This window comes from Peromyscus californicus, unplaced genomic scaffold, assembly GCF_007827085.1.
Source record: "Peromyscus californicus insignis strain IS unplaced genomic scaffold, ASM782708v3 Scaffold_23__1_contigs__length_62951481, whole genome shotgun sequence".
Classification (NCBI taxonomy): Eukaryota; Metazoa; Chordata; class Mammalia; order Rodentia; family Cricetidae; genus Peromyscus; species Peromyscus californicus.
Window position 1 is genome coordinate 57368970 of NW_026294534.1, and position 24151 is coordinate 57393120.

The 24151-nt window shown below is 45.7% G+C and overlaps 2 protein-coding genes across 5 annotated transcripts in view; one reads left to right on the forward strand and one right to left on the reverse strand.

Annotated features, from left to right (window-relative positions):
• Positions 1-4542, forward strand: part of Sh2d4a (SH2 domain containing 4A) — a 66878-nt gene extending 62336 nt beyond the window's left edge. Inside the window, exon 9 of the mRNA XM_052752406.1 lies at positions 273-4542. Coding sequence (XP_052608366.1) covers positions 273-365 — 93 coding nt within the window. The 3' untranslated portion in view covers positions 366-4542. The remainder of the gene's footprint in view (positions 1-272) is intronic.
• A 7050-nt stretch (positions 4543-11592) lies between these two features.
• Positions 11593-24151, reverse strand: part of Csgalnact1 (chondroitin sulfate N-acetylgalactosaminyltransferase 1) — a 334889-nt gene continuing 322330 nt past the window's right edge. For all 4 annotated transcript variants that reach the window (XM_052752410.1, XM_052752408.1, XM_052752407.1 and 1 more), the window contains 2 exons: positions 16112-16193; positions 11593-13466 (listed from right to left, as the gene is read on the reverse strand). In XM_052752410.1, the coding sequence (XP_052608370.1) occupies positions 13177-13466; positions 16112-16193 (372 nt within the window). In that variant the 3' untranslated portion in view covers positions 11593-13176. The remainder of the gene's footprint in view (positions 13467-16111; positions 16194-24151) is intronic.

Here is a 24151-nt window from a genome sequence, read left to right on the forward strand (position 1 = left end):
TTAATTCTCTGTCCTTTATCCTATCCTCCTGACATACTCAGACATATCCTACTGGAGCTGAGAATACTGGAGATGCTCATACTGATCACATCTGTGGAAGGTTCTATGCTAGAACTTGGGCTTCAGCAGGAGAAGGGAAGCTAGCAGGAGGAAAACAGTTTTAAGCCAATATAGGTTTGCATAAATCTAGAATAGAGGAGTGATATTCTCTGAGGAGCTAGCAAGGCCATCTACCACACAGCTGCCGCCTGACTCTGTGCTTTGATTGACAGGAAGAGCCCATAACCTCCCTGGGGAAGGAACTCCTGATGTACCCCTGTGGTCAACAAGACAAGCCACCCGACTACCTGGAGCTTTTTGAGTGACATCTCTCCCCCAGATCAGTCTCCAGCCTCCAGCTGGGTTCTCCTCTGGACAGACACCTCTGAGGTGGACATTTGCATGTGATGCCAAAATCACTCTGTGACAGAGCCAACAGCGAACAATGTCTGTGAGGTCTAAATTGAATCCTCTATTCTGCATAAATGCTGGAGTTCAATTCAAGGGGACATGACCTCTCCCTCGTCCTCATTCTGAAAAGAAAGGGAGAAGTGTACCCATTTCAACAACATCCTAATACGAAGATAGGACCTTGAAGGATATGACCCTAATGATGTATATAAGATAAAATAGCAAGTGTAAATTGAAATCTTTTTAGCAATTAAGGTGTTACTGTAAAAAAAAAAGTGAACTATTTTGTGATCATATGCTCCGTCTTTGGTATCCAGTCAAAGGTCTCAGTCTCCTGCTTATGTGAACTTCCATCTTGGCTTTATTATGCTGGGGAAAAAATGTCCTAACTCAGGACTGAGATTATCCCCAAAAGACAACCTATTCTGTATGTGTTGGAACCAGGATTTAAGAGACAGAAAAGCAATTCCCGGTTGGGAACTGAAAGAGAAGTTTCAGTACCTGGGGAGAGGGACGTACCATGTACAAACAAACAAACAGATACAAACAATAACTACTAGATACAGCACACGGTGACAGGAGGGACCTGCAGCATCTTATAGCTTGCTCCTCCTTTTGCTCTGCCTCCCTCGCCTCTAACTATGAATAAATACAAAAGATGCTGTGCACAGCCGTGGAAGGACTCATGTATTCATGGTCCAAAGAGAAGAACAGAGTGAGAGTCTTGGATACCACCTATTGAAAGTTGAATTGTGTCCCACGTCAAAAAAAAACATGAAGTACTGACCTCCCTGTACGGGGGTGTGACCGGATATGGAAATAGGGTCTTTGCAGACAAGATGGGTAGGGTAGGCCCTGACTCTAATGACTGGCATCTAGACAGGGAAGAGAGATTTAGAGATAGACACACAGAAAGATGAAGGCTAAGAGACCACAGAGAAGGAGAGTGGGTGATGAAGCCGTGATCAGAGGCTGCCAGGGATGGTGGAAGATGACAGGACTCAGGGTAGATTCTCCCCGGAACTCTAGAAGACAAAAACATGGCCCTGTTCATACTTGTTTGCACTGTCACTGCTGCCTGCTAGCCTTTAGAACTGTGAGGTAATAAACGTCAAAGCCACTGGATATATGGTAACTTTTTACAGCACTCTCAGAAAACTAGTGCAAGAGTTTATGTAGCCGCAGATCCCACACACATTTCATGGACTTGTTTCTTGTTACGGTCTGCACCCTCACTATGAAATAAAACTTGGATATGGGAAGAACATTCCAAGCAATGCTGTCTAGCCCTGGGACACAGATTTACTCAGCCAGGAATGTCCTGCCCTACATCATCCTTAAATCAAATCTCCAGCCATTTTTAGCTCAGATGGATGAGGTGGGGCCAACCTCTGGATGGCAACCAAAGAGTGTGTGAGTCATTCCGTGTCATGTTTTCCTGGGAGGAAGGAACTTTGTCCATAGCTAAGCCTATCTGTGCTAGCTGTTTTTGAACTTGCCTTTTTATCCAAAGTAGAAAGGCGCTACAGTTGTTCCTTGTGTGCAGCAGTCAAACGCACAATGAACTGAGGTAGAGGCTGGTGTGCACGCCCATGAGAAGAAAACTTTGAAATTCAGATTGGTTCTTAAAATTTTCCATGTGGTTCATAATGTGAAATTTTTTATAAGGTACGCCCTTTAGCTTTGTTTCCATGACTCAGTGGTTAGGACATTACTCAGAATCTTTGTTCTGTTCTCATCTCTCTCCACTGCTTTCCTGGTTATCTTGAATGGGCCCTTTACCTATCTATACTAGTTACTTTTCTCGTTGAGGTGACCAAAATACCTGCCAAAAACAAGGTAAGGAAGGAAGGAAGGAAGGAAGGAAGGAAGGAAGGAAGGAAGGAAGGAAGGAAGGAAGGAAGGGTTTATTTCCTCTCACAGTGTGAGCGTGCAGTCCATCATGACGGGGAACCCACGGTGGCAGGAGCCTGCCGCAGCTGGTCACGTAGAACCACAGTTAGGAAGTAGAGAGAGACGAATGATGGTACTCAACTAGCTCTCTCCGCTTTACTCAGCGTGGGACACAGCTGATGGTAGGGTGCTGAAATACTTATGTAGGCAATAAGTATGGCTGTGTCCAAATATATCGCTCTGTGTTAAGTGACCGGAAGAAGATTAAGAAAGAACTCAACCCGGTTAACCTAATATAATAGCAAGAGGACTATATTTGAGTTCTATACTCTTTCATCTTATTGGTTATCGACACACAAAGGAATAAACTGTCTAGTGTTTGGTGATACAATGGCCAGGAGGAATATTGAAGTTTTGAAGGCAGGAAATGGTTTACAGAATTGGGAATTTCAACTAAATGGGCTGAGGAACCTGAATACTCATCCTCATTGTCCTGAGAGTGTCTCATACTAGATATGGTCTGAGGTGGGGTCCAATCCTGGCCCTGGTCTCCTGTTTCTGCTGTGTCAACAAGCCTAGAGTCCTGCCCTTTCTGCTCAAGGTTTTTTAATCCAGGTGTCACCTTTAGACTGTCATACAGCTTTCCAATCCCAGGGAATCAGGCCTGTGGACACTTGTGTCTTGGGTTAGAGCCAAGTGCCATCCCCGGCCCACACTGATTCTTCTTTCTATCAGTAAGACTTTGGAAAGTCCCTGCTACAGTCATCTCAAATTTTCTGGCCTTTATATTGCCATGGCAAGCCAGGTGAAGATGTGTCGGCTCAAACATTACCTAGGCTAAGGAAGAACACAGGAACAATTAGACCAAAAAGAACCGAAGGGGCAGATCATGAATATGTCCCCCGCAGCTATCTCAGGGCATCTATACCCAGAATTTCCTATTTGAGCCAAGGCTTTGCCATTAGTCATTCTTTGGTGGACTAGCATTGTTCTAGTCTGCTTTCTGTTGCTGTGATAAACACCATGACTGAAGCAACCCGGAGGAAAAAAGGTTTACTTGTTGGCTTACACATCCCAATCATCTTCAATTACTGGAGGAAGTCAAGGCAGGAACTGAGGCAGAAGGCAGTGAGCGATGCTACTTGCTGGTTTGTTCTCAGGCTTGCATTCAGCTACCTTTCTTACACTTCCCAGGATCACCTTCCCAGACCTGGCAGGAACCACAGTGAGCTGGGGCCTCCCACATCAATCATCAATCAAGAAAATACCCCATAGACTTCCCTACGGGTCCATCCAATGCAAGCATCTTCTTAATTAAGGCACATTTGTGACCCTTGCACACATGTAGTTTGGGGCTCCCACTAGTTTGAGTACAGATTACACACAAAATATTTATAGAATGACAGCAACATATCCATGGAGCTTCTTTGCTTCTATTTTGATGGCTGCTCCCCCACCTTGCCTGGGCACCAACAGACCCCAGCAGTTAGCTTCCCCAGGTGGGGACATGCCCTGGTACACGTAGCAACTGATAAGCGCTTGCATCTCAAGGCTCGGAGGAATGGTTGCTTGCTTGTCTGACCACTGAAACATCCTAGGCTGGACTTCCTTTCTTTTCTATATGACCTTATAAGGTACGTTCCCTGCTGCTCCTGAGTATGCAAATGAATCACCGTCCATGTTCTTGCCTCAACCAATAACATACCACCACATGGATCCAACTGGCCATTCTTCCTGGGGTATAATTGTTCCCTGTCCCCTCCTAATAAACGAGCTGTTTTCACACACAGTTTCCCAGGAGTTCTTTGCCATCACACTCACCGATGCCCAGGATCCTCCTGCACCCTGATGTGCTTTGACCGCTCACCCTCTCCCCGACCAGGTTGGGCTAGTGTGCAATAGTCCGACCATACCAGGACAAAGTAGGACTCCAGTCAGGCAAATGATTTTATTTCAGGGAGCATTATACTCATCTTTCTTAGAATGCAGTTTTTTTCTTATAATTACAGCTTTTCCACAATTATATCTTTAATAGTTTTGTTTAATTGTGCTTTCCTGTCCTTTAGGGATAGATACTTGGGTTTCTCTTCCTTGCCTTCTATCTTTACAATCTTTCCATTGTGCTTATCCCTCCTTTCTGCTGTGTATTAGGAGAGCCACTCATGCCTGACCCTGAAGAAGGCGAGACTGGATTTCCTGCCCTGTGAATTCTGTGTTCTATGTGACCACTCCACAGTAACACAGCCATGTTAATTCTGTGTTCTACTGTGGCCACTCCACAGTAACACAGCCATGTTAATTCTATGTTCTACTGTGGCCACTCCACAGTAACACAGCCATGTTAATTCTATGTTCTATGTGACCATTTCACAGTAACACAGCCATGTTAATTCTGTGTTCTACTGTGGCCACTCCACAGTAACACAGCCATGTTAATTCTGTGTTCTATGTGACCACTCCACAGTAACACAGCCATGTTAATTCTGTGTTCTACTGTGACTATTCCACAGTAACACAGCCATGTTAATTCTGTGTTCTATGTGACCACTCCACAGTAACACAGCCATGTTAATTCTGTGTTCTACTGTGGCCACTCCACAGTAACACAGCCATGTTAATTCTGTGTTCTATGTGACCACTCCACAGTAACACAGCCATGTTAATTCTGTGTTCTACTGTGGCCACTCCACAGTAACACAGCCATGTTAATTCTATGTTCTACTGTGGCCACTCCACAGTAACACAGCCATGTTAATTCTGTGTTCTATGTGACCACTCCACAGTAACACAGCCATGTTAATTCTGTGTTCTACTGTGACTATTCCACAGTAACACAGCCATGTTAATTCTGTGTTCTATGTGACCACTCCACAGTAACACAGCCATGTTAATTCTGTGTTCTATGTGGCCACTCCACAGTAACACAGCCATGTTAATTCTGTGTTCTACTGTGACTATTCCACAGTAACACAGCCATGTTAATTCTGTGTTCTATGTGACCACTCCACAGTAACACAGCCATGTTAATTCTGTGTTCTACTGTGACTATTCCACAGTAACACAGCCATGTTAATTCTGTGTTCTATGTGACCACTCCACAGTAACACAGCCATGTTAATTCTGTGTTCTATGTGGCCACTCCACAGTAACACAGCCATGCTAATTCTGTGTTCTACTGTGACTATTCCACAGTAACACAGCCATGTTAATTCTATACTCTACTGTAACTATTCCACAGTAACACAGTCATGTAAATTCTATGTTCTATGTGACCACTCCACAGTAACACAGCCATGTTAATTCTGTGTTCTATGTGACCACTCCACAGTAACACGGACATGTTAATTCTGTGTTCTACAGTGTCCACTCCACAGTAACACAGCCATGTTAATTCTATGCTCTACTGTGGATAGCACCACAGTTAAACTTCGAGTTTGTCTGTAGGGTGATGAGTAACTTCTCTCTATGGTAGAGGCTTACCTGTGTTGCTCCAGATTGAAAACTATCAGGGAGCTTAAGTGATGAAATGTCTCTCCCTTTAATTTATGATTAAAAATATATTATTGAAGCTGGGCAGTGGCACATGCCTTTAATCCCAGCACTGGAGAGGCAGAGCCAGGTGGAGCTCTGTGAGTTTGAGGCCAGTCTGGTCTACAAAGCGAGATCCAGGACAGGCACCAAAACTACACAGAGAAACCCTGTCTCAAAAAAACATTGGATAATGAAGCAGCTTGACATAGCAGAAAGAAAGCCCAGTGGGCTTAGGATTGTGTTCTGCCTAGATCATCAATTAGCCATGTGGAATCATAAAAAGGAAAAAATTGCTGAACCTGCATGAGTTTCAACTTCTAAAATGAGTTATGGAAGTCGCCTGGGTTCTGAAGATTAGAAAAGAGTCACGTTAAGTGCCCAGCATAGCGAAAGCCCTCCTAAGTGTTACCACTCCATTTGAGTGTTCCTTCATGAACCCAGCTTATATAATCAACTGGGCCATGCAGCATAATGGCCAATTTCCTGGAATTTGGGGAACTATTTTAAGGGTACAAGGGACGTTTTTGAAATGTTGAGGATATAATGATCTAGACAGAATGCCAGCTAGTTGATCTAAAGCAAAATGGAACAGTTAGCTTGGGATTTGAAGTGGCAAGGGAGAGGAGGGTTATTTCCTAGTGATTTTGACAACCCCGAGGTTAGCAGTAGCCATCTTTTATCTCTAAATTGGCAGTTGTCAAATTGACTCAGTGGCCAAGACATGCCTAATCATAACCTCCAAGTTATTAACAAGTTATTAAGTCTTCTCCTTTTTGAGGAGAAGACTTATGAATTTGGAACCGACTCTGCCTGTCTCCCTGTTAGGTCACATGGGGCCAAGACTCTACCCTATGCTAGGGGTGCAGATTAGGCCCAGTGCACACGTCCAGCTAAGTCAGTTGTGCGTTTTCCTCAGTGGGAAGGTTGTTCTGTTCTGAAGACTCCCCAGCAAGTCAAAATCCCGGTAACACCCCCACCCCAGCACTGTGTCACAACACCCAAAGTGGCAATGCCTTCTTCTCCTCCTTGGGGGTCTTTCTCAATGGTGTGAAGGAGTCTTACACAGCTTCTCAGCCAGGCCATTCTGGCTACTTCTGACAGTCCTCGGAAAGGACCAGGCAGAAGCCATAACAGGCTGCTCAGTCTTCTCTCAGAGATCAGGCCTCAATTTCAGTTTCCTGAGACTTGAGCAAGCAGTTTCTAGGAGGGTCATGAACAAAAGACATAGTCCTTGCAGTAGCTTCCTTTCTGCACGTACTCTGACTGCTCAAGGTTCAGCCAGTTGTTTACTGTCTGGGACCCCTCACCAACTTAGAGCTATGTGCGTGAGTCAAGGACAGAGCCTGGACCACTGAGCCAGCCCCCACAGCCAGTACGTGCTAGGCCAGCCAGCCCCCACGGCAGCTCAAGGACAAAGCCTGGGACTTGTCCAAGACAGCCCCCAAAATGATAATTGTAACCCCCAACCAGTAAATTCAAAGGTTACATACCCTCACCCAATTAAAAGAGAACAGAGATAAAATTAAACCAATCTGAGCTGCATCCGTGTCAAACCCCCAACCGCCCTGAAGGGCTTGCGGTTTTTGCCTTTAAAAAGCTAGCCTCACAAAGAAAGAGCGACTCCTCCCTGCCTCACTGTATTGGATGCAGGAATGAGTTCCCTATCTAGACTTGTATCTGTAGAATAAACCTTGCTGTTGCATTCTGGACATCCACGGTCTTCAGTGGTCTCTTTGCGGTCACAATCTGGGCATAACACCCTCCACACTGGATGTCATCTTTGTACGGCTCAACTTTATATGAGAGTCGTTCCAGGGGATAAAAAAGAGAAATTAAAAAAAAAATCCTTCAGGTTTTAAATTTAATTTGGGTGATATTCTACTTTTTGTCTGTATTCCAAACATTTAAATGCATTTAAAATGTCTTTAAGACCTCAGTGGAGAAAGATCTTCTTGCAGGTTTTCAACACGGGTTGGAGGCTGAGATTGGTGGTAGATGTGGATGCTGCAAGGACTAAGGTCGGAAATAGAGGGAGCTCCCAGAAGCACTGTGCACTCTCAGTGTGCACAAGTGTGGCTGCAGAATAGGGAACACAGTCAGTCTCCTAACCACCCACACCAGACTCACAGACATTTGGTTATTTCTGGCAGAGCACCCCCACATCCTGGCTCTTGATGCATGTTGGGGAATCAGTGAAGGGAGGGACATGACCTGGCTTCTCTCTCCACTGGTGTCCTGCCCTCCCAGGCTGTGACATTCACCACGGCCTCCCTTCCTATTACCTCCCTCATGGTCTCTGTCCTCTTCCTTACTGGAACTGTCAAAAGATAAGCCCCAGGGGATACTGGGATTGACTTCTGCAGAGGGAACCTTCAAAGGCTAAGCAAAGCAGAGACATTTTAAAAGGTATCTCTGTGGACAGGAAATAACATATTCTGTGTGTTGGGGGAAAACCAAATCCCCCAAACCAACTGGCACAGACCCCACAACTTTTTGGCAGTAACAACAAAGCCTGAATCTTGCCAGGAGAAACAGCTTTGAATGATAATACGTAGCTAGGCAGAGTGTAATCACGGGGAGCTCAGGCATCAGTGGGCACAGGAGCAAAGCACACCTGCCCTCCTAGGAAACTGCCCAAGGTCATGATCTCATCAGCAACTCCCAGGAAAAGTCTCTCTTTAAAAACATGGATTCCCCCAACTGACCTTCTACTTGAGAGTCTTTAAACCTCACCTTTTGGGGTCCTGCTTAAGAGCCTGGCTCTGAGGCTCATCTCTCTGCAGCTGGAGAGATGCAGGTGGCGGGACTGTGTGGCTCTTCCTGGTCTGCTGGGTCAACAAGCTTCACTCCTCTGTGTTTCTTATGTGGGGCTGGAGGAGCAGCACAGTGGGAAGAACACACATGGAGGTCTGGACTTGCCTGACTCAGACTTCTTTCTCTTGGGCCATCATACCAACCTGGAGCTTGCCCCAGGCTGGAATGAAGACAGGAAACCCTGGAGTCGGTCAGTTTATGAGCCACTCTCTTAACATTTCATGGCCTCAATTGTCCGCACCTGGAAAATGGAAGCCCTACCATTACTCACCTTAGAAATTATTCTGGATGTAAGAGTTTTAGCCCAGCTGTCTCAGCAACCCTAGATTTCTAAGCACGAATTGGAATTGAAGGTGGTCGCTATGTATTACAGTTCACGTTCCTAGCACATCTTTTCATTCACAGTCTTTTCAGAACAGCAAAACAAAGGACAGAAGTGCATGGTCGTTTCATAATCTCAAATGGATGGCCCACGGTGGCCCCCTGATTATGTCCAAGATGTGTGGGGCATACTGTTAAACAAATTCTATGTCCTGGTCACGTCATCAGTACTGTATCTGCATTGACTCATCTAACGCTGAAACAATTGTAGGCTATAGATGTGACTGTATTCCTCACCCTAAAGAAACTGGGGTACATAGAGACATGGAGTGACCCATCTTAAACCATGTAAGTTTTCTTTTCTTTCTTTTTTTAAGAACCTTTTTTTGAGGCAAGGTTTAGCCCTGGCTGTCCTGGAACCCACTCTGTAGATCAAGCTGGCTTCAAACTCACAGAGATCCACCTGCCTCTGCTTCCCCAGTGGAGGGATTAAAGGTGTGTGCCACCCCTGCTTGGCTAAACCAGTTTTGAGTGTAAGAATGAGAATTTAGGTCCTGGTGGTCTCAATGCAGAAGCTATAACACCTACCATGTGGGCTCAAGTCCTGGTATGATTAGATAAAATAATAGAGGGTTTTTCCTGAAACAGAGTTAAAATTCTTGGAGCTACTTACCTAGTGTGGAGGAAGGCAAGGTGTCCACACTTATGAGTGCTGGAAAGCACAGGATTGGAGAGACCCAGCACAAGGATGTGAGGGATGTCACTGGGAGTCATTGTTTGTTGACAAATATTTAACAGAAGGCTAGGTAGGTGTGGTGGATAGAGTTTGGGAGACCTGATCTGTAGCAGTAACCGTCAAGTCTCATTCTAGATTCAATCTGTCGTCATCAAAGAGTTGCGAAGAGCTGCTAACAGCTCTCCCACAACAGCATCATTAATAGTACTTGGTTGGGACCCCAAGTATATTATAAGGTAACTGGACTGCTTACTAAGCAAGGTGCAGGGACAAGGAATAGAGTAAGTCTTCATGAAGTCCAAAGAGGCCTTTGACTAGGCAGGCATCCTAGGTGTGTGTCCTTTCTTTGCAAGAGGTAATGAACCTGAGTTCTTCAGTTTCATTTCCGCTTTCCTTTGCTGTGTAAGTTTGAATTCCAGCCCCCTTTTAGGTTTAGTGAGCCTCCTCCACCTTCATCTATATACGCTTGGGGTTCCATCTCCTTCCAGGTGGACAGGAAGTAAGGAGAGCTAGGGAGGGTTCAGAGGACCGGGACTGGATCTTCCTCCAGAGCCCTCGCCTCCTGGCTTCCTACCACCATCAAATTAGGAATGTCATGAAACTGTGAATGCGTGGAGGGATAGATCCACTAATGAAGTTAGAGACCCCAGGAGCCAATCACTGCCCAAGATCCCATCCACTGGCAGCCACATCTGTAACGGATGAGCCTTCAGGAGACATTTCAGACTGAAACGGCAGCTAAGCCAAGCTTTAAGATGAAGGAAATTGTCTCCTGTCCTCTTCACTTACCCTCAGTGATGTTTGAAATTAGACTTTTTTCAAGTTATCATACATAATAATGGGCTTCACTATGGGCCCTCAACATGTGTGCACACATTGTGTGTCTTGGTCTACTGCTCTCCACTTTAGTTTTTAAGAGAAGGTCTCTCATGAAACCTGGAGCATTCTGGTTCAGCCAGTCTGGCTAGACACAGGCCCCCAGGCTTCTCTCAGCTTTGCTTTCCATCCATATAGTGTTGGGGCTAGAAGGGATCTGAGTTCACTTTGCCCGCGGAGGCCTTTTCCTAGTCCTTTCAGCAACTGTTGAAATCAATTCTTAGTGAGGCGTGCTTGTACACAACTCTAACCCAGGCACTTGAGAGAGAGTCTGAGGCAGAGGGAGCAGGGTGAGTTTCAGCCCATTCTGGGCTACAAAATGAGACCTTGTCTCAAGAAACAAACAAAACTCTTATTGGGTACCATAGACATCTGTAACGTATACGGTGTGAACAAGTTCAAATGCTGATTATCCTGGAGTCATCCAGGGACTGCAACACCAACTGCAACATCCGAACATTTGATGGCTGCCTCTACCCTTGCGGGATAGCAATCCCCCTGCCTTGATGAGAATATCATCAAGAGTCAGTCACAAATCCATAAGGACCACTACTGGGAGGCAACAACCACATGCCCTGAAAGCTCTAAAATCACAAGAGTATGTGAATATTGAAAAGGCAGCATAGAAATGGGTTTTAGAAATCATTTTTCAATTTCATCTAACTAAAAATTAGCATGAATGAAATGTCAAAAGTTTCCTTCTATCTTAGTTGTTCTCAGCCAGGAGTCATGCTCCCTTTCCTTGAGTATTTGACAATGATTGGAGACATTTTGGTTGTCAAAAACTGATGGGGAGATGCCCCTGGCATTCAGTGTGTAGAGGTACTATAGGGATGTTGCACAGGACAGTCACTTCCCCCGCTAAGTGATCAAGCCCCAAATGTCAACAGCGCTAACACCAAAAAGCCCTGATCTATGCACAAAAGAATCTCCCCAAACTCAAGGCACTGCATCCTTATTCCAGGAAGAAATCACATTCACACATTTTATTAGCTGTGCAATGCCACCTTTCATTCATGTCTCATGTTTTAATTAAACTTTATAAACTACCAGTACAAATCAATACAATGCTTTTTTTTTTCTTAAACACACAGCTTGAGTGTTCTTGAAGCGTTTAAACAATGAATTCACTGTGGGCAAACAGAAGGCACGGAGACAGAGGAGGTAATTAGCTCATGCATCTGGTGCTGGCTAATAAATAAATTATTTGCACATGGATGTAGAAACCACTCGATGGTAACCATATTTATTTTTTTTTAAAAAGAGTTTGAAGTTGTAAGAAAATGAGAGCTTCAGAAGCATCTTGGCAACCAAGCAACATTGCTTATTTTAAAAATAAGTTGTTTCCACATGGCCAGGAGTGAGTGAAAATGTAGCAAAATTTTCCCATCTCGCTGGGTTGATGGACTGGTCTTTCACAAAATATATGTATATTTTTCCTGCATTTTCTTCTTATGGAAGCCAGAGACCAGGAAGAGCACCCTGCTTTGAAAAGCGATAGTTTGGTTCATAACTTTGGTTTATTCAAACAGGTAAGAAAGTGGTCCCCGTTTCTCCTGAGGAGAAGGCATGTTCTCTAGGAAACATACCAAGGTCTTAGTGTCCCTTGATGGTGAGGATGACAGTGTCTTTTCCTTTCTGTAGTGTTTGATTGTTCCTCTTCGGACAGTCCTAGACAGTTTCGATATACCTTTCTTTTGGCAGCCCCACACATAGCCTTATCTTTGAGTTTGGCACGTCCTCAGATTTGTGCCCAGATGTTGGCACCTGAAGGTTCTCTCACACACCTCCATAGGTACCTTCTTGCCAGTGGTGGTGGTGCACACCTGTAATTTCAGCACTCGGGCTGCTGAGGCAGGAGGACCATGATTTCAAAGTTAGCTCAGGCTCTGTGTCCAGACTGTCTCAAATAAACATACCAACAAAAACAACAAAAAATAAAAACAAATCTTAGAAATGGTACAAGTGTATATACTACAATGTGCTCCTACCAAGGCTTGCCAATAGGTAATTAAATAAGCACGATACAAGCAAAGCAAAAAGTGCATTTTTAGAATAGTGACTAAAGATAACTGAAACGAGAGGGTTATTTTTTGGTTAATATTGGGGGGATGACAGTGTTGACAGTTTGTTTCCAGGTCTCTTTGATTTTGCTCATTGTCCCCTGGAGGGTGCTCCTGTCGGGTCTCCGCATTTCTCACAGGTCCTTTGCTCCTTCTGAGATGTGGGTAGTCCTGGATACCAAGGCCCTCTGATGCAACCATTCCTAAGAAGAGAAGCCAGTATGCACGCGTCTCTTCTAGTGAACTTTTTACAGAACTGGTCTGAGGCTGTGACTATTTCGGTGAGCAGGGACAGAGAGATCATTTTGCTGTAAACACGGTCACTGTCACCCTACGTAGAGCCAACAGAAACCGGAGACTCTCTACTTCCATCTCTCTTACTCATCAGATTCTTGGTCACCCTTTGTGGAAGTGTATACCTTGTTGCATCTGCTTTTTCAGAACAGCCAACGGCAAACAACTGGAAGTCCCTGTTGATCTGTGCCTGGGAGATCATGTTTTTTTACTGCCCGCTTTCTGCTTCTGTTTGCGAAGGTGAGCCTCTATTTCATGCCGGAAGACAAGCATCCCCAGCTGCCCGTGGGATGCCTCATTCATGGCCTTGGATTGCATGCACATCTTGTACTGCTCAGGGGTCAGTTCATCCATACAGCGCTTCTCATGCCAGAGGTGGAAAAGTCCCCGTACAGGTGTGCGTACCACTATGAGGTTGCTGTGGAGATACTTCCGGTACAGGTGTACATCTTCACCACCCCAGCCTTTGATGTCCAGGTCAAATCCACCTGTGGGAACAGAACACGCTACTGAATTGTGTGGCACACACTCGGCCTCCGCGGATTTTTCATCAAGAGCATGGCGGGGGGTGGATAGGGAGATAACTTGATTGGTGGAGTACTTGCTTTGTAAGCCTGAGGAACTAAGTTCAACCCCCCAGAACACACATTAAAAAAAATTTAAAACCCAAGAATGGATACCTGACTGGTGGCTTGCACTTTCAAGTCCAGCACCAAGGAGGCAGAGACAGGTGAATGACCGGGCCTTGCTGGTCAGTCAACCTAGCCTGCTTGACAAGTTCCAGGCCAATGGGAGGCTGTCCCAAAATTAAAAATGTGGATGATACCTGAGGAGTGATATTTAAAGTTGTCCCCTGGCCTCCATGCCCCCATACACACAATAAGGAAATATTCAGGGGAGATGCCATTTGAAGCACATTTATCCAAGTTCCCAGTGTCATAGACTTTGGATGGGCATGGCCAACAGGAATGATCTTCATGGCAGACCACAAAAACTTCTTCACATAACAGGCTGTTGGACAGGATTCTAAGAATTGGGCTGCTTGAAAGAGCCATCAGTAGTATATATGAGTAGCTCTGGCCCAGGATTAAGAGCTTCAAGGGCATCCCTCCTTTTGAACTTGACACCTTGCAAGGCAAACCCTGTATTTTCTGTCTGGGTGTGGCTTCCTTCTATCACTGCATCCTGTCCCAAACATTCTCATGTGGCCTCTTTATCCCTGCCCCCATGCCCTACCTACACTGCTCTGCTCAGGGCCAGCTCAGACTAGACAAACTCAAGACCAGAAATCCCAGCTAACCAACACTGAGTGGTGTTGGTTTGTGAGTGACTGTGTCCCTGCAGTAGGGGACAGCAAGAAGAGGGAGATCACAAGCTGGACAGTCAGAATTTAGATCCATTTTTTTTTTCTAGCAAAGTTGCTGCTGAACTTGACAAGGTGTTTTTGTTTTGTTTTGTTCTGTTTTTCTGAGACAGTCTCTTGCTATACAGCCAGGGCCTTGAGTTTTTATTTCTACTGTCTTTGCCTCTTAAATACAGGGAATACAAGAATGAGGCTACAGGATGATGCCTGCCTGACCTTTGGTGTTTTTAAATCCTTTAGTGAAGTAGATAGCATAACCAAATAAACTAGAATATCGTCCTTAGCATCTCTTATTAAATACCAGGGTCACACACACACACACACACACACACACACACACACACACACACACACACACACACACACACACACACAAACTTGCAAATAAGGACACCGTTGCAAAGAATGGCATCCAAGGCGACTGAAGAGCTCTGAGGTCATGCAGTCGCCCCCTGAGGAAGAACACCCTCTCCAGCTCATTGTGCCCCCACATCTCTCTTCAGAACTCACTGCAATATGAATCCAAATGTGATAAACATAAGAGCCCTGGCGCATAATATCACCTTCTGCACACAAAGCAAGGAAACAATAGTTTCTTGAAATGGGAATTATTTTTAAAATTTGAATATTGTTTTTGGGAATCTGATATGCATACAGTCACCTAGGAACGTTTGCCTAGAGACAGGAAAGAAGGCCTGCTGGGTCTTCAGAGTAGCTGCCACTCAAGAGCTGGCACCCTGGCCTTCTGCCGCCTCCTCGGGGACACAAATCCAGGTGGCTTGACAATATTCTTATTTTAACCTGGTGATATCTATGGAACAACATGTACTTGGGCCTGCCTCTGCTGCCTGCTTTCAAAATGGGGAGCTTTCAGCTCAGACCCGGGGTAGGCGTATGAGAGAGAAGGATGAGGTACCTGAGTCTCTCCATCACTTCTCAGAGAGAAGGGCTTCCTCAGAGTGCAAGCCAAGGTTTGGGACCTGTTCCTTCTTGCCCTAGGTGTGTAGAGTTAAGCCTATTCCTCATTTTCCACTTACTCTGAGGCCTCAGGAGGTCCCTGTGCCTCTGAGCACTGTGTTCTGTTCTGCTGGAATCCATTGGCTTTTCCTTTCTGAGTTCTCAGGCAAGCTCAAATGTATTTGCAAATATGTTCATTTAACCTTCTATGTGCACACACATGTATGTGTGTGCCTGTGTACATTTTTGTGTGTGTCCCTGTATATGTGTATGTAAATGTATGCACGTCTGTATATATAAGTGAGTGTGTATATCTGTATCTATGTGGATATGTGTGCGTGTACATCTCTGTGTGTGCATGTGTGTCTCTGTTCAAACATGTGTCATTGAGCGCGTGTGTATAAACCTGTCTGCATCTCTGTGTCCATGCATATCTGTGTGTCTATATATGTAGAGGTGCTTGTAACATGTGTGCTCATGTTGACAGCAACTGCATACTCAGAGCTTAAAGTGACATATGGGGACTTTAAATAAGGGTCACCAGAGTGAAACATGGGTCTTCTTTGCACGTGCTTTTCCCAGAGTCTCCTCTTTTCCTCATTCCTGGGGGCTCACTGTGTCCTATCAGTGTTACCGTGTACACCTGAGAGACGCTGGTGCATGTGACAAGGTCCCAAGTGCTGCTGCCTGTGACCCGAGGGGCAGTACTGTTTGGGGAAATGGCAGCATCTTTACCCAGAGGAACCTGCAGACTGCTCAAAGCCTGCAGGACAGTGGCCTCCAGGTGGCAGTAGACTCAAGCTTTAATCTCACCTATGTTGATGAAGTCTGACCGGTACTGACAAGTCATCCCAAATCCAAAATCCCTCCAAAATCCAGTCTCCTTCTTTATAACCTGCAAGGAAAAAACAACTGTAAGAGAAAGAGATTATAAAACTGATATTCACACACTTAGGTGAGCAGTGCTCAATACTGACTCCCCCCTGCCAACAAATAGGCAAGATGGAGGTGTGTGTGTGCGTGTGCGTGTGCGTGTGTGTATACCAAAAAGAATTGAGTTTGGGCACCTTTGGCCAGGATGTTTTTAGGGTGTAGGCATGAAAACATGCACACACTCTCTCGCACACAACCAAAAACAATCTCAGAGAGCAGGGTTTTTGAGTAGTTGGTGCCATGGAAAAGCCACCTACATAATCTTGTGCTTGGTCCTCGTGCTAAAGAGAAGTGAGGTTGGGCCCCTTACACAGGCCTGGGCACAGAGCCAGCAAAGGGCTCAGGAAGTTGAGACAAGGCCTCGGGAACAGCTTAGAATTCACAGTCCAACTACAGGGAGAGAGAGGAAATACCCAAGATTGGTCCTGGCTCACTGGCCCTGCTCCCTCTGGCTGGCTGAGGAAAGGGTAGGTCTAAAGGATGAAGCTGCTCCAGGAAGCTCCTGCTGGAGGTGCCAGCCTGCAGGGTGGCCGAGGGGCCGGCCAACCAGTTGCTGAAAAAAAAAATCAGGGCAACACACTTCTGCTTGGTTTCTTCCCTTGAAGAAAATTACCAGCAAATTTGCTGAGGCAACAAAACTTAAAAAATAATAGAGATCAGCATGTGCGCGCGCGCGCACACACACACACACACACACACACACACACACACGCACACACGCACACACGCACACATACATGAATTTTCGTACACACAGGCACACACAGAGACACATGCACACACACACATATGTACACACAGATTTGTCCTAAGTGAGTCTGGAAATGGGTCTGAAATCCTTTTAGCTCCTTTTCCCCATGATCTTTGTCATTTCCATAGGGGCTTAGAAGACAGGAAGTCGCCTCCCCGGGAGAGGGAAGCAGAGGGCCTAGGAGAGTCCCTGTTAAGGAAGCCTGGCTCTGTTTGCTGCTCATCTCTAACAGCTCAGGAGAAAGGGAGGGGAGCAGCTGCACTACTGGCCACTCTTTCCACCTCAGGCTGGCCTCTTGATTTCCAGCCCCTATTCAAGTTTTCTTCTCTATACAATGAAGAGTTGAGCTAAATCCCAGCTGGAGAGTCTTCTAGCTCATTTATTACATCACCGTTATTCCGTGTTCTAGAACCTTCCCACAGCCTAAGTTATATTGGATACATGTCTTGCAAAACAGTTAATGAATCTTAAAACTTCTTGTATCCCAGAATTCAATAGTGCAAAGGTTACTTATGTCATGCTATGGGAACAAGACCTTGCTCATGATGAGGCTCCTGAACAACCTGTCATGGAGTGGGAGGGACTCAGGAAGTCCCACCCACCCTTCTCCAAGGATTTATAGGCAGTTCCTGGTTGCTGGGGGAGGAAAGGAGAACTTTACTAGTGGTGTAGGCACTGCCAAGGTGCCCACACTCCTGAAAATAATGCCCACCCATGCATGCAACCCTGGCTGAACTCGTCAGGTCACCAAACACAACAGATGTAAAAGTAGGAGGCAGAGAAGTTTGGGAGGACTGTGTGAGGCAGGAAAGTCTGGAGAAACGTCCACTGAATAAATTTGAGATGAATTTTGTTCCTTCTCTGTCAATCAGGTAAACTCTTTCTGTTGCAGGTAATGGCTACTGTCCGGGGTTCTGGCTATCTCACAGACACGGAGAAGAAGAGAAGCCAGTACCCAAGCTCCAAATTCTTGGCTGTACTTTACATAGATTTAAAAGAGACAGCTCCCTACTGGAAGAGCAATCATCGGGAGACCTGAGGAGGAAGCATGGGTGTGCTCCCAGGAAGCCACTGTCCCAAGATTCTGGGCTGAATCAATGTTGTGCTGAAGGACATAAAAAGAAGGGTGATCCTTTCCTGGAAAGATGTGACAGCAACACCCCGATTTAAGGGCAGGGGTTGAGGTGTAGAAATAGTTATTAAGTTGGGTTTAAAGCTGGTAAGCCACAGAAAGCCACTCTGGGAAAAAGTCATTGAAATATACAGTCTTGTGGAAACGGGCTTGGTTGTGTCACAGCATGTCATTTCAGGGTAAGATGAGTGTCACTTACTAAGTTTCTACCACCAGAACTGGGCCAAGTTGCTAACCGTTGCTCCCCAACATTGCCTTTGGAGAGCAGCCTGGCAGAAATGAATGCTCCTTATGTTCTCTTCTGGTGGGATAGCATCAGGTCACTGCTGAAGACCCTACAAGGGCCACAAAGTGTTACCAATCCACCCGCAGGCCTGCCTGCTTCCCCCTTCTCTCCTTTGAGCCTCTACACCAGTGGCTCTCAATCTTCCTAACGCTGCAGCCCTTTAATACAGTCCCTCATGTTGCGGTGACCCCCAACCATAAAATTATTTTCATTGCTACTGTAGTTTTATAAGGACTCACAGGTTGAGAATTGCTGCTCTACACAGGCCCATTTCCTGACTGCCAAGCTCCCCAGACTCCCAGGCATCTAAGGTGTCCCTACAGTCTCTGCTCAGGGTGCCAGACTCTTGTCTGCCTCTTCTGACCAATGCCATACAATTGCCAGTCCCCATTTCCCCTCTGCACCGTGACCCTGGCTCAACTTCCTTATAACACTAGCAGTGAGATGATCCCGTGGGTGCATTTGTTTCTCAGTCTGCGGTCTTCACCTATCACCCTTGGGGAATATCAGCCAGAATCCTAGTCCCCTGTGTCGCCAGCACCCAGAACACCGCTCACCACACAGCTGTGCAATTAATAGATACTTCCTTAGTGGATGGAGGAGGAACAGTTCTGAGGTGACCATGGCCCCTAGCCTGTGGAGACAAACATGCTTCAAGTGAGAGACACTTGTCACCAAGAACCTCAGCAAAAGCATAGGTGGACCGGTGGGGACAACTGTCAGGGTGGCGTGGATCGAGACCAATAGGCAAAAGTGTCCTCATGTTCTTGAGGCCTAAGGCACCAAGTGTGACTCATACACATTGAGTCAGGCACAAGGAGTCCCACCATTCTGCACAAGTGTTAAAATATCTATTCCAATGGCTCTTCCACGGGGTAAAGACTAAAACTTAAAAGTTCCTGACTGACCTCTTCCTCTATTTCTAAATTCCCTTGATCTATTGACAGGCACCACTGTCACTTTAAAGATGTCCTCTGGTGCTAGCCTCCTGCCCACTCTTTCTGTAGCACCTTCCTACTCCACAGAAGTTTGCAAAAGACTGTGGGACCAAGTATGCCACGTTCTCATGGGTTTCAGGCTGGGATCTCCCAAAGGAAGTTTCTAGAATTGCAGCTTTGTGGGCCAGTCATGTGACAGGGGCTATTTATTTTTTATTAGGATCAAAACACGAAACACAAATCAGCAACTCCCTCTAGAGTTGAGGGGAACACAGTGGCCTCACAGCTGCACAGGCAGCCTGGAGTATAGGCAGTTGCCTGTCTGATTTAATGGTGTTGGGTTGGGCAGCTGCCTATGAAGTAATCTGGATCTTAAAATTAAGTCAGTAGCAAAGACTTTGGACAGACTATTCTCTCTGAATCAAAGAGTGTCTCCCTAGAACCGAAGCTAGATCTGATCAGCCTTCTATGTCCTAGGAATGCCCAGGAGCTGGGCATGTTCACACGCATGTGGCCCACAAACTCAGAGCCCCCATACTTATTGCAGCTCTCTTTAAATTCTGAACACTTTTGGAACAAGGGTCTGCATTTTGGTTTTGTTCTGAGATATTCTACTGATATAACAAGCCCTGCCCATGAGTACTAGATACACTGAATTGCAGCAATTTCTGGGTCTGACTACGTATTGTGTACTCTTTATTATCTGGGAACTGAAGGGCTGGTGATCACACTGCAGAGGGTTCTGAGGGTGAAGGCTATGTGCCCTCTTCTTGAGACCTCTGCAAATGGAGGCAGAATGATTTGCTCAAGTTCACTCAGCCTGCTGCAACAGAGCTCGGGGCTAGGATTCCCATGAAGATCCTGGTTTAATTTCTTAAGATATAATGCATTCTGGAGCCACAGGGCCCCAGAATTTATTTAATAATAGTCTCAAATCTCATCTCCTTCTATATCTCCACAGAGTCTCATTTTCACACATCTTATTAGTTTCTGGATAAAGGATGACAGTGTCTTCTAAGGGGTTCACGCTGGACACAGACCCACTAGATCTTTCATTTCTGGGATCTAGAATCTTGGTCCTCCTTGAAGCACACTGAAGCCAAAGGATACAGTTCCTTCAGCTCATCATCCTCAGTCAAGCTTAGCCTCACAGTGTGGCACTCACATCTGTCCCGCTCCCAGTCAGCAGTTGCAGGAATTGGAGTTAGTGAACTTATGTCCTCTGAACCTGGACTTCTGCATGTGTGAACTGAGATGTTGATGTCACTTACCCTTGCTGAGAATTATGGGAGATTGCATAGTCACAGTGAAGGATTCTCAAGTTACTTTTGTTACTCAGTAAGTGTATGTTTTCTGCATAAACAGAACCAGTCTGCGAGCGTGCACTGCATATACTATGCTCAGCAGACAGCGCTAAAAACTGGAGCACATGTCAGTGGTTAAAATGCTCAGTAACTCAAACTGCCAAATAAAAGAGCTCAACTGATTGAGGAGCTGAGAAATGGCTTCTGGTAAAGTGATTGCATCACAAGTGTGGAGTCCAGTGTTCGGATCCCTAGAAACTCACATAAAAAGCTAGGTGCAGTGAAGTGTGTGTCCCTAACCCTACTGTTCATTGTCCAGGCAGACTAGATAGATCGGGGAGCTACATAGTCAGGGCACGGTGAAGAAGGGGAAGAAGGAGGAAAGGAGAGAGGGAGGGAGGGAAGGGGGAGGGAGAGAGGGAAGGAGGGAGGGAGAGAAAGAGAGAGAGATCATGTCTCAAATAATAAGGTTCAGGGAAGAAGCAGAGACCCACAGGGAATAGGAATAACATAAGAGGGTAACAGGAAGGAAAAAAGGACTGAATACATTAATATATGTATGAAATTGTAAAAAAAAATTAAGGAGGATTAAGGAAGACACTTGCTATCAGCCTCTGGGTTCACACACACAAACTACTTGAGGCAGGTAAAACAGTGCTGGTGTACTCAAGAGAGGATGAGGGCAGTGAGAAGCACAGTCACAGACGCTCAACAGTGTCCCCAAGCCACGGGTGTCACTGCACAGCGGACATCGCAGTCTGCATCAAACTCCGAGAGACTAAAACTGGGAAGGGGGCAGCCTGGAGGAACAGGACAGCACTCAGAGACTGTGAGCAGCTGTGCTGCGTGATGGCGACAGGCTGCCTGGGGTATCTGTGGAGCTGGCGTCATCTGCGGGGTGCTGGGATTAGCTGACATCTTCTTTGCAACCAGGTTGAGTTGGTTTATGGAGAACAATTAGTCCCAACAAGAAATCAGAGTTTGCAGCCCTGTGCTCGGGACAGCCTAAACTGGCTCACCAGATTTGCACACATCTCTTCCCAGCTGCATGCCCTGTGGTCATACACTGGTGAGCCCCAAATAAGCCACAGTGGGATTATTTACACCATAGAAATTGGCGAAAACCATCACCAGGGCTTTTTTTTTTTTTTCTTTCTTCTTCTTTCCAAGAGTGGGTTGCTAAACATTTGCAAGCATGCCACTGGCTTTATACCATAAACATTTTTTTTTTTAAAAAGTGGAATTAATTTGTTTATTCAAAACCAGTCTCTGGCAGAGGGTGAGGAAAGACTGGAGTGTGGGGAAGGTCCAAATCTAAAGATAGGAGAAGTAGGAGGCTTCTGCAGGGATCTCAGCAGAGACTAACAGGCTGAGCCAGCAAGGTAGAATGTCTAAAGCGAACATTGATTTAAATTACAGTCATTCCCTTCTCTGTATGCTGTTTCTGCATTAAGGCACCAGCAAGTTTTATAGCTTAAAACTCAAAAATTAAATATTAGCACGAAAATCCCACTGTGTCACTTATTACTAATGATTTGTATGCAGAGGTTAAGAAAATAAGAAGTCATCTGAACACACACAAAAATCCTTGCTTTCATCTGCAGGCAACATGGAAACGCCAGGACATGATAGGCATGGAGACTCATCCCTGAAACATTGAGCAGGAGGCTGTGTTTGCGGGGCTGCTGGGAAACGTCATCTCATTTGCACAGGTAACCTTCATTACAGCCCCATTCTGAACCTATGTTCCCCACCTCATCTGAGGTTCCGCTGTGTCCCAGGGAGGGCTATGAAGGATTTGTTAATACATACACAGTCTAGACTGAGCCAAAATGCAATCTCAGGGGAAATCTCTCCTAATTTCCCCATCTCCAGCCATTTCTTTTTGTTTTCTGGTGCCTTGCCACCTACACATTCTGTCCCCACTGTATTAATTTCTGTAGTTTGATGTTTGCCTCTAGAATTCTTGTTAGGCCATTTTCTTTATGCCTCAGCTCTCTTGGGAATGCTTGGCAGATCTAACCCCATTGCTCAAGAGGAAGGACACCTTGGCATGGGCTCAGCTTTGTCACTCAGACATCTTTCAATCTTAATTTTGGGCTCAGAAGTGTGCATGAGTGTGTGTATGTGTGTGTACGTGTGCACATGTGCACACGTGTGCGGGTGCTGGTGTGCACCTGTGCTTGCACATTTATGTATGGGTGCTCAACTGTGCCTGTGTAGAGACCAGAGGTTAACTTTGGGTGTCTTTCTCTGTCACTCTTCACATTATTTTTTGAGACAATGTCTCTAAGGAACCTGGAGCTGGCAGTTTGGCTAGACTTTCTGGCTAGTGACTGTCCAACCTCTCCCTTTGGGAATCTACCTGTCTCCGTCACTCTCCCGGTGCAGGGGATTTCATGTATGTGCCACCCACCTGTCTGGGGTGGGGTGGGGGACCTGCACTCAGGTTCTCAAGCTTGCACAGCAAGCTCTTTATTTGCTGAGCCATCTCCCTAGCTCCTGACTGCAGCCTTGGACCATTCATTCAGCCTCTGTGAAGAGTGGTTGGTTGAGGGATCGCTGATCAATCATGCCTGAGTGTATGAAACAATCACAGTTCTTCTGACTCCAGTAACAGGACCTGGAGCAGACCTTTGTGGGCAGCAAGTGATCAAGATACAATCTGTCTTGGGATTGTACACATGGCTCCAGGGCTAAGCGGTCTTGCTGTTCTTGCAGAGGAACTGAGCTTGGTTTCCAGCACCTGCATTAGATGTAACTTCAGCTTCAAGAGATCTCACGCCCTCACCTGACTTTACATACATAAGTAAAAATAAAATAAAATAAATGCCTTGTCTAATGAAGGATACAATCCTGCATTTCTCTGGCATCTGGGGAACCTTGAAATCGCTGTATTTCACTGAACTAAATAATTGTAAATACTGAACTCTGAAACATCATCTTTATGGACTGGAGGAGAGGTCAATGATGCTTTAGGAAGCAAATCTCAAAGGATGCAGGGTGATTCAGCTTCTAGCTGTGGCCACTGGGATCTGAGGGATCTGAGCTATTCCCACCTGGACTGCTTATTCTGTGGGTCTGGCAGACCTGCCTCTGTGCTGTCTGTCTGTCTGCCTCCCATCCAACCTGCTCTCAGCAGGATGAACTAGAAAGGACAGAGCCTTTAGATTATGAAATGAAAAGAAGTCCTTGCTAGCAAATAGGGCCTTTATGAATTTGAACTAGAAACATTAATCATTTCCAATGTCAAATGTAAAACAAAGCATTATTTAAAACCAAAGGAATTTTTATTCTCATTGGTTGAAAGAAAACAAATACTTGATCCCTTTTCCTGTAACATCCCATGAGAAGCTTACAACTCCTGGGAAGGGAAGCCAGAAGCCTCTGTCCTCACAGGAGACTTATCTCTCATGGGTAGAAAACTGGTGCTTCGGCTGTGGGACTGTATTGTTTTCATCTGCAGAGCACAGATAGAGATGTAGACCATACACAGCAACACACTACAT